A 10,669-nucleotide genomic window follows, 5' to 3' on the forward strand; every position below is an offset into this window, starting at 1 on the left:
TTGTATACTTGAAAAATTCCTGAGAGTAGATTTGGAATGTTCTCATCACAGTGAAATAATAAGTATGTGAGGCAATGCGTATGTTAATTAGCTCAACTTAGCCATTCTACAATATATGCATATTTCAAAAGTCATGTTGTACACTATAAAAGTATATACAATTTTTATTTGTCAGTTAAAATAAATGTTAATAAGTAGGAAAAAATGGAAGTTTTGGTTAATTTGAAAATGTCAGAAGCTTCTAGGGAGGATATTATAAATGGAAATATGTTATTTACCACTCCTCAGCTGTTAACTGACCACCTTCCCAACCCAGCCCTGCTCTGTCTCCTTCCCATGACCCAAAGTTGTAATCCAATCAAGACAGAATACCTTATATGGAAACCTACATATGTCCTTTTTTTCTCGCTTAGGTGTTGAAAAATCTCTAGAGCTTTGGAAGGCTGAATGGACTAAACATGAAGAGCTTGAAAGCGAAGTTCAGGAAGAGTGACGTGAGTATGCGGTGACTCAGAGTCTGGCTGTTCCTTCTTCTCCACGAAGCTGCAGAAACGCTCCTCCCACCTTGATAAGGCACTGCTGAGTTAATAAACTACAGACACTCAAGTGCTCTTGGTCTCAGCTCAGGGTAGCTTCTGTAGATGGCATGCTCTAGGTTCCTTGCTGTTTGTGTGCATAGCTTTCAAATTTTTTTTTCTTTAATTTTGGGGATCTGTGCCCTGTAGAGAAAGGAACCGTCACGTTAAACATCTTCAAAGGAAGAATCAGTAAAAATCTCAACATTTCTAAGGTTGCCAGAAATCCTGATTCAGAATGTTGTTTTTAGAGGAAGCTAGTCTCTCTCATGAGGGTGGTTCAGGAATGACAATTTAGCATGGTTCATCTTTGGCTTTAGGAAACGTGTTCAACTCTGTTAAGGCTTTTGTGGTAAAATGGTACCTATTGCTGCCCGTACCTTTCCTCCCCCTGAATTCCAGGGGCTCTTCCTCATTTGTTATCTATCACAAAAGACTCTGGATTGGAGGAACCAGTTATGATGTAAGAGTTATGAAACAAAGTCTCCCTCAGGAGAAAAGGGAGAAAAATGTAGTAGAGGGGTTGTACACAGTAATATTTTTTTAAAAGGTCACCCCATAAACCCTTCTATGATCCCAGTCTTGTACTAGCTGCATTCCAGAAACTTTGAGCAGAGTTGTGGAATGGGAGAAATTAATGGAAGGGAATTAGATGGAAGCCAAGGTATGTCACTCTCAAAATGGGCTTGTGCAGCTATCATTTCAGACGAGGTAATTACAGATGAACCTAGATTTTATTGCTTTGCCATGAATTATATTTTGACAGCTTGGCACAGCTGCATTTTTGCAATAAATAGAGACTGTGTCTTTTATGGCTAATATGTAACTTGCATACCTACTTCTGGCTGAAGCTTATCTCCTGAGGCTGCATCATGACATGTAACTTACTGCCCTGATAAAACCCAGGCTAGATGAGATGCTTATGGGATGATGGTAAAATACCGACCCACTTAAAGAAGGAACTGGGAAGCGTTATGAAAAAAGTTGGTCTCATCTTCTTATACTTTAGGTAAATTAAATAAAACTCACAGAGTGCAAAGAGACTTTGACAAAGACATGAAACTAGCTGTTGGCCAGAGTGAAAGTCCTGGTCATCCGACTTCTAAGAAACCTCCTTCAACCTCATCGTCTGCTGGCTGTATGTTATGCAGCCTACATATCTCCCGTGGCTTTCGGCTAAGGAGAAAAAGGCAATTAAATGGAAAATGTTGTGCAATTCAGCAGATAGGGGTTTCTAAATTATGTGACCAGGTTAACAAATGCCTTTTTGTATTCCAAGGTAATCTAGGTAGCTTTCATTTATATAAGTTAAGATTATTTTTAGCAAAATTTCATCAGTCTAGACTTCCATATATATGAACAGGGGCCCAGAGGAATGATAGGCACATGAACTTTTGGTTTAAAAATCAAAACCTGGTGGCAGTAGGGAGGGTGTTGCTGGAATCTAGTTAGAAAAACTGAAATATTTCCATGATTTAAAAAAATCCACTGTAATAACACTAGTAAAAGCTTCTGGGATTTGGCAGCAGAAAAGGCTATGATTTTGGCAGTTAGTGCTAAGAGAAGAAATGTTGAGAAGCAGACCTTGGGGAGGAGAGCCTGGGGAGGAGGAAATTGGTATAATGGAGTCCAACAATTCCAAATGGCTCTCCACATCCAAATTGTTTCCCCAAGCCACAGAACTGTACAGCTAAATGGAGGGAATGAAAAAAGACAACAACAAAAACATTTCAAAGCCCTGTTTGTTAATCAACCGTATGATGATAATGCTAATAATAATTAACCATTAGGAAGTATTAACCAAATGTCGGGAGCTATGCTAAGCTTTTCACATGAAATTCATTTACTCTTGCCACAAATCTTATGTGGTGGGTATAACTATTAAGCTCATTTTACAGATGAAGAAACTGAGGCCTTAGGGACATGCAGTCATTTGTTTGGGTTCTTAGAACTTTAAGTTCTAGAACCAGTTTTTGCGCTAAGGCAGCCTGATTGAAGAGCCCATGTTTCCTGAAAGAGGAATTTTGGGTGGAAAGTCTATTTTAAGAAACTAGGCAATCTGCTGGCACAGTGGCTCACTCCTGTAATCCCAGCACTTTGGGAGGCTGAGGCAGGAGGATCTTGAGTCCAGGAGTTCAAGAGCAGCCTGGGCAAACATGGTAAAACTCCATCTCCACAAAACAATTAAAAAATTAGCCACCTATGGTGGGCCACACCTATGGTTCCAGCTACTCGGGAGGCTGAGGTGGGAGGATGGCTTGAGCCCAAGAGGTCAAGGCTACAGTGAATTGTGTTCACGCCACTGCACTCCAGTCTGGGTAACAGAGCAAGGCCCTGTCTCAAAAAACAAAAAACGGAGCAATCTCGGGAGTAGCTTTAAAAGTGACTTTAGACTTGGACCTAGGTTTGTGGCCCTGGACAAGTCTCTTACTCTTCTGAACCTTAGATTCCTCACCGAAAAAGTGGAGGAAATAGTATTAGCCCTGTAAGGTTGGGGTGACAGTTAAATGCATAAAATGAATGTTGGCCGGGTGCAGTGATTCACACCTGTGATCCCAGCATTCTGGGAGACTGGGGCAGGAGGATCACCTGAGGCTGGGAGTTTGAGACCACCCTGACCAACATGGAGAAACCTGTCTCTACTAAAAATACAAAATTAGCTGGGCATGGTGGCGCATGCCTGTAATCCCAGCTACTCGGGAGGCTGAGGCAGGAGAATCACTTGAACCCAGAAGGCGGAGGTTGCAGTCAGCCAGAGATCATGCCATTGCACTCCAGCCTGGGCAACAAGAGTGAAACTACGTCTCAAAAAAAAGAAAAAAAAAAGAATGTCAAAAATCTTAGGGCCTGGTTCTCAGGAGATGCTTAGTAAATATTTGTTTCTTCTTTGTAATTAGCAACCCACAATAAAAAGTAGGATTCAAAAAGTTTACATGGTCTGGAGGGTAGAATAATCTGGTAACAATTGCTGCTGCCGAACAGGGAAACTGAGAGCTGGGAGGGAGTGGAGAAGAGAGGCTTGTTTTCCAATGTATGCCTTTGATTTGGAAGTTTTTGATATATGTTTTTGATATATCATGCATATATATGTATTGTTAAGCAAAAACATGTTTACAAACATTTATATTCAGTTGAATGAACCAAATTATAATTTTTTTTTAACCTGAAACGAGTGGTCTGTCTCAAAATATTTTAAACCATTGGGCATCACATTTTCCTGCTTGTCTGTGTGAAGGAAAAGAAGGAAGAAAGGATTCTTTGTATTTCTGGGGGATAGGAAGAGGAGAATAGCAGATCAGGTTCTCGCGCTTGCATAAAGAAGACAGGTGACCCACTGGTGTGATCGCATTTCAGCCAGCCTGTGTCTGGGAGGTCTGTGGCCAGATCAGTTTGTGGCCACTGCGAGCAAAATCCAGGAGGGAAGAGGAAAAAAAAACATGTAGGAAACAATTAGAGCAAAATACAAGCAGTATAGACTATAGATACTCAAGTTACCTTTAAGATGATATAACTAACTAGTTGTAAGTTGTAGGGCCTGGTGATAAATGCTGCAAATTTTCAGAGGGCTGAATCATTGAGAATGGGAGAATTTGGGGAGCTTTATGGAGGTGGAGCTTCATGCAGGCCTTGCTGGTAGGAGTCGGATCCAAATTCATTCATTCTTGCATCTCATCGGTTAAATTTATCCAGTCGTCTCACCACCATTTGTTGAGGAGACTATTCTTTCCCTCATTGAATGATCTGATCACTCTTGTCAAAGACCAATTGCCTATAGATATGTAGGCTTACTTCTGGACTCCCATTGGAAGCGTGGTTGGGAAGATGGGGAAAGGTCAGAAGGTCAATCAGGGGAGGCAGCTTGCAGCACAGTGGGTTAACTCAGTCTCAAAAATGGCCCTTGACATACAAAATAGTAATATTAATAGTTCAGGAGCTCAGGAGAGTGCCCATGGCATGACCCTGAGTATTTAAAGAAGAATACTATAAAGTTTTCATCCTAGTTTTAAAAACGGATAGACTGACTTTTAGCTTATTAAGCAAGCACGGAGTTCTCAATGATCATTATTTGTATCTTTTATGACCGTAGCTTGAAAAAATAGCTTCTCTACCTCTTTAAATATTTGCAGCAGCTAGTATGTGGTTCGATAGGGAAAAATGAGCTGTCATCATGAAAAATGAGGCCAAAAAGGTTGGGATTTCCCTTTGCTAATAAAATGCTCAGGCTTCTGGAATTTCTTTGTAGATGCCAATTTTTAGTGACTTGAGTGAAATGGGTGGAGGTTGAGGGATGGGAAATGGGGTTGAAAGATCTTTGTAACAAATCTTGGAAAATGTCACTCAAATGTGATCGAGGCCTTCACCGTTTACTTTGAGGGTGTGTGCTTAATTTGATGAAAGATTTATTCCCAATTTTATATTTCATTGTAATAGGGAAGCAGCGGACATTCCATTAAAAAAATCAAAACAGCCAGTTTAAAGTGACAGGCTCTAAGAGAGATTAAATTGATGGTATACCTTTACATAGCAGCTACTAACTATTGTCGCTTTCAGCCAAGGAAATGCATACACCCCATGAATCTTGAAGAACCAGGCATATCCTGCTCAGACAGAGATTTGAGTTTGTTGCCTATTAAGATAAGAGTTCACAGCAGGGCATGGTGGCTCACACCTGTAATCCTAGCACTTTGGGAGGCCAAGGCAGGTGGATCACCTGAGGTCAGGAGTTCGAGACCAGCCTGGCCAACATGGCGAAACCCCGTCTCTACTAAAAATACAAAAATTAGCTAGGCATGGTGGTGCATGCTTGTAATCCCAGCTACTCGGGAGGCTGAGGCAGGAGAATTGCTTGAACCCGGGGGGCAGAGGTTGCAGTGATCTGAGATCACACCACTTCACTTCAGCCTGGGTGACAGAGTGAAACTCCATCTGTAAGAAAAAAAAAAAAGATAACAGCTTTCATGAAGGTCGACAACCAACATCTCTGCCAAGGTATTTCTTTTAAGAGCTTTTAGTCATTTATAGTAAGTTTTTACAAATGCTGGAGCCTCCTTCCCTCACCACACACACACGCACATACACACAATGGGAGTATTTAAAATCCAAGTTTCTCTGTAGACATAGGAACCTTGGCCAAATCTATTTCAAGCTAAGCCTTTTTTTTTTTAACAGACATAATTTTTAAAAAATCAGTGATGACCCCACTGGGTGGAGGTAGGAGACTTTACTAAAGTTCTAGAGAGAAATTTGGTCAAATTTGTGCCATGCAACATATTTTCTAGGTCTTTTCAGCTTGTTTTAAATGGAGAACCTGCTCACTGCCTGATTTTGCCTGGTATTAGTTTGCTAGGACTGCCGTAACAAAGCGTACCACAAACCAGGTGGCTGAAACTAAAGAAATGTATTGTCTCAGAGTTCGGGAGGCTAGAAGCCCAAGATCCAGGTACTGGCAGAGTTGGTTCCTTGTGAGGGCTGCGAGGGCGAATCTGTTCCATGCTCTGACCTAGATTTGGTGGTTGGCTGGCAGTTTTTGGCTCACAGAAGCCTTGCCCCGATCTCTGCTTTCATCTTCATGTGGCATTCTCCCTCTGTGCATGTGTCTGTGCCCAGATTCCTCTTTTTCATAAAGACACCACTCATACTGGATTAGGGCTCACTATAATGACCTCATTTTAGCTTGATTACCTCTGTGAAAACCCTATCTCCAAATAAGGTTACCTTCTGAGGTTAGGGAGAGCTTTAGGACTCCAAGATATCCTGAATTTTTGGGAGGATACAAGTCAACCCATAACATAACTCCATACCCTTCCACCCTAGAACAGTTACTCCGAAGCCCTGGCATTCCCCAACTGAGCTGGCACGGTCATAGACCTTAGCTCCACTGTTCATCCTTGGGACTATTTTCAGCATCTAAGAGAGTGAGGCTGGAGCATCACAGTTTTTCAGTGGGTGCCACTGCATAATATTAACAGCAAGAGTGAACACATATGGATGGCCGACCTCCTATTACAGGAATAAGGAGCTCTCATGGATTGAATGCTCACCAGGTGCCAGGCACGGTCCCAAGCCCCTTTGCTTGCTCTTTGTCATTTAATGCTTACAAAACTCTATCCAGTAAAGACCATTGCTACAATGCAGTTGATAGAGGAAAAAATGAATGCTGAGGGCAGGTAAGTAACTTGGCCAAAATCAAACATTTGGTAAATAACAGACAGATGGTAACTCTCCTGGTTTTCCTTGATGGGAGAGCATTGTGTGCTGTCACCCATGGCACATGCTTGCTAACAAGTTCCTGGTTCCTAAATTGTGAAGCTTTAAACTGCATAAAATAGATGTTACACTGTTGCTCTAAGCTTAAATAAGACCTCTACAGTGATTTTACATCACCACAAGTTCATCCACAGTGGCAAAGCTCACCAATGTCAGCATTATTCCTCCTGTGACAGGGAAAGATTCTTTGTTTCCTGAGAGCCAAATGCATTTCAGTTCTGAAGGGAGGAAGAGCAGATGCTGCTTCTGCTCTTCCAGTGGTGCCAATAAAACATCTCTCTACATGGAGCTCCACTGTGGGCTAAATGGGTCATAGCTTTATTCTATTTACCCCAGACCATAATTCTCAGTTAAACATAATACTTTTCCAACTGGAAACCAATATGAAACCCAGGGCTTGGCCCCTAAACTTGGGGAAATAGCCTAGTCTACACAAGTAATGAGTCATTTAGACCGTTATGTCTTACGTCTTTATTCTGCATTAATTATCTGATCATTTTGAGTGAAGGCTGTTGTTGACCTACATGTTTTTTGTTTGACAAATTCTTTTATGAACTTCTCCTTGGGAGTGAAACAGAAATTGCTTCTGAATCATCCTGTGGATATTTTCAGTTGAGTTTCTACCTAAAGATCTTTGTTGTGTGGATGTAGTTATTTTCAACTGTATGGCAATACAGGGGCCAACATTGGCCAAAGGTTCAGTATGTCTATAAAGATGACGTTAGTGACTAGACTTGGCTTTCTTTTTGCTTGAGTCCCTCCCTTTTTGGCTTGAGTCTTCCCTTTTAAAACAGGAAAGTCAGTGTGTTCTGGTCAACTTGATTATTCAACGATTAGAGTAGTTGTTATTGTATTCATGAAAATGCTTTCACTTTTTGGGAAGCACTGCCTGAAAGGATTTCATTTTTATTTTCTTGGGAGGCTGAATGATCTGATGGTCTCTAGCTGGTTCCTGCCTCCTGGGCTGCCCAGTGGGCTGGTTAGCTGGAAAGTGTAGAGGTTTATAATGTAAGAATAGAACAAGGAAAAGTTTAAGGAACCACATATTCTCCTTGGATATGTTTGTTCTAAGATGTATTTCCCAATGCTGAAAATGTTTCTGTAGCAACTTTTCAGATTTAGGCTATGTTTTTGGAAGGGTTTTTGATGAGATTCAATGTGAACTCATGAGTCTTTTCATTTTGTGTCTGTGTGTGTGTGTGTGTGTGTGTGTGTCAGAGTCTTGCTCTGTCACCCAGGCTGGAGTGTGGTGGTGCGATCTCAGCTCACTACAGCCTCTGCCTCCCGGGTTCAGGTGATTCTCCTGCCTTAGCCTCCTGAGTAGCTGTGATCACAGGCGTGTGCCACCATACCCGGCTGATTTTTTTGTATTTTTAGTAGAGATGGGTTTTCGCCGTGCTGCCCAGGCCGGTCTCGAACTCCTGACCTCAGGTGATTTGCTTGCCTTGGCCTCCCAAATTGCTGGAATTACAGGTGTGAGCCACCATGCCTGGCCTGTTCATTCTTTGAAGGGTTGCTTCATAACTGAGAAGCTGCAGGGTCCTTCTGTGAGGTCCCAATGGGTATACTAATTAGGTACACGATAAGCTGTAATAATAAAATACCCTATACAGTAGCTCTAACAAGGTAGAAGTTGTTTTCTTCTGAAGCAAATGTTTAAAAATAGTCTAAGAGCCACTGGGGCAGCTCTGCTCCATAGATTAACCCAGGAACCCAAGCCCTTCTCCCGTGTCCTCTGTTACCCTCTAGAGCTGCTCTGTGCAGTGTGCTAGCCACTGGCCACATGTGGCTCTTGAGCATTTGAAATGTGCTAGTCCAAACTGAGATGTATACTGTAGGTGTAAAATACACGCTAAATTTCAAAGACATTGTACCAAAGAAAGAATGTAAAATATTGTAATAATTTTTTATAATTACACACTGATGTGCTACTATTTAGGACATAATTGGATTAAATAAATAGAGTAAAATTTATTTCACTTGTTTCTATTTACTTTTTTAATGTGGCTACTAGAAACATTAAAATAACCTAAGTCTTTGGACAGTGCTCCCCAGAGAACCAGAAAGAAGGAAAGTAAAGCAGAAACACTTTCCTTTTTTTTTTTTTTTTCTGTGACAATGTCTTTCTTAGTGTCTTCCTTTGCGGTCCAGTCTGGAGTACAGTGGTGTCATTATAGCTCACTATAGCCTCAAACTCCTGGGCTCAAGAAATCTTCTTGCACTGGCCTCCCAAATAGGACTACAGGCACATAATGCCATGCCTGGTTAATTTTCTTATTTTTTTGTATAGAGACAGTGTCTCTCTATGTTTCCCAAACTGGTTTTGAACTCCTGACCTCAAGTAATACTCCTGCCTTGGCATCCCAAAGTCCTAAGATTATGAGAGTGAGCCACCACACACATCTAGCATTTTACTTTTTAAAGAATGTGAAACTGAAGGTACACAAATCATTGCCCTCACAGGGAACTGGTTAGAGCTTGCCCCAACCTAGCTGCAAGGGAGGCGGGAAAACATTCTCTTGCTGGCAGCCTTGAAACCAGTTAAGCCTCAAGGGAAAGGGGAGAATGGATACCGGGGATGATTAACTCAGCCACAGGCAGTTTCCACAGAGAGTCTTGTTTGAGACTTGGATGATAAAGGTGTGCCAAAGTGTTCTTAAACCTTAGTGACTTTTACAGTTTTGTCTCCTTTTATGCCAGAAGTAACTATTGATGACTGCTTGCCCAGGACCCATTGTCCTATTGGTAGAAGTCTGTTGCAGCATGCTGCTGTTGGTGAAGTTAAACGCTTTTCCATGTTAGAAATGGAAACTGCTGGCTGGGTGTGGTGGCTCATGCCCACAATCCCAGCACTTTGGAAGGCCGAGGTAGGTGGATCACCTGAGGTCAGGAGTTAGAGACCAGCTTGGCCAACATGGTGAAACCCCATCTCTACTAAAAATACAAAAATTAGCCAGGCATGGTGGGATGCACCTGTAGTCCTAGCTAATCAGGAAGCTGAGGCAGGAGAATCGTTTGAACCTGTGAGGCAGAGGTTGCAGTGAGCTGAGATTGTGCCACTGCACTCCAGCCTGGCCGACAGAGTAAGACTCCATCTTAAAAATAAATAAATAAATAAAAATAAAAGAAATGGAAACTACTCTTGAGTGTTACCAGCTGGTGACATTAGGTAACTAGTTAGGCTTTTCCTTTTATGTCCTGTAATATATTGGTGACCTGATCTGATAAGGTGTGGGATGAACAAGGGTTTGTTTTTAAGTACACCATTTTACCATCATAACCTTGAGGTTCCTTTCCCAGATAGGAACTATCATGACCTGATCTCACACCTTCATTGAAAACTTTGGGAATGGTGTAAGCCTGTAAGTTTACATTATAAGCTTAGCTTTAACTTACTCTTTAAGTCAGTGTATTCAGTCAATATGTAACTTATAAAATTGTGAAATTTGAGGATTCTTAATTATATTGATTAGTTTAATCTGAACCTACATGACAGCTGACTCTCAAATTTTAGGCCTAGAATTCTGAGCAAAACTTTAGAACAAATGTAAAAGAATATTAAAAATGGTAGAATATCCACTTCCACTTCCTAGATATGTAACTTTATTAATATAACCTGTGATCTTATTCACATTTTTGGTTGCCATGTTGCCCTTTTGGTTAATATTGGGTTTATTGCTGATTCTTTTCTCCCAGTGTTGCTTGTAAAGCCTCCCCTCCCCTCCCCTTCCCTGTCCCCTCCCCTCCCCTGTCCCCTCTCCCCTCTCCCCTCCCCGTCCCTTCTCCCCTCCCCTACCCCTCCCTCTCCACCTCCCCTCCCCTCTCCA

General features: G+C 41.7%; 1 protein-coding gene across 3 annotated transcripts in view; it reads left to right on the plus strand.

Moving 5' to 3' along the window:
• The window catches only part of RAI14 (retinoic acid induced 14), a 172,838-nt gene that overhangs the window by 29,930 nt on the left and 132,239 nt on the right, over window positions 1–10,669 (plus strand). For 2 of the 3 annotated variants that reach the window (XM_023216537.2, XM_023216539.2), the window contains exon 2: window positions 414–494. In XM_023216537.2, the coding sequence (XP_023072305.1) occupies window positions 459–494 (36 nt within the window). In that variant the 5' untranslated portion in view covers window positions 414–458. Of the gene's footprint in view, window positions 1–413; window positions 495–1,075; window positions 1,240–10,669 lie in introns of those variants that run through there. The other variant, XM_023216538.2, reaches the window with a different exon arrangement.

This window comes from Piliocolobus tephrosceles, chromosome 4 (genome assembly GCF_002776525.5).
Source record: "Piliocolobus tephrosceles isolate RC106 chromosome 4, ASM277652v3, whole genome shotgun sequence".
NCBI lineage: Eukaryota > Metazoa > Chordata > Mammalia > Primates > Cercopithecidae > Piliocolobus > Piliocolobus tephrosceles.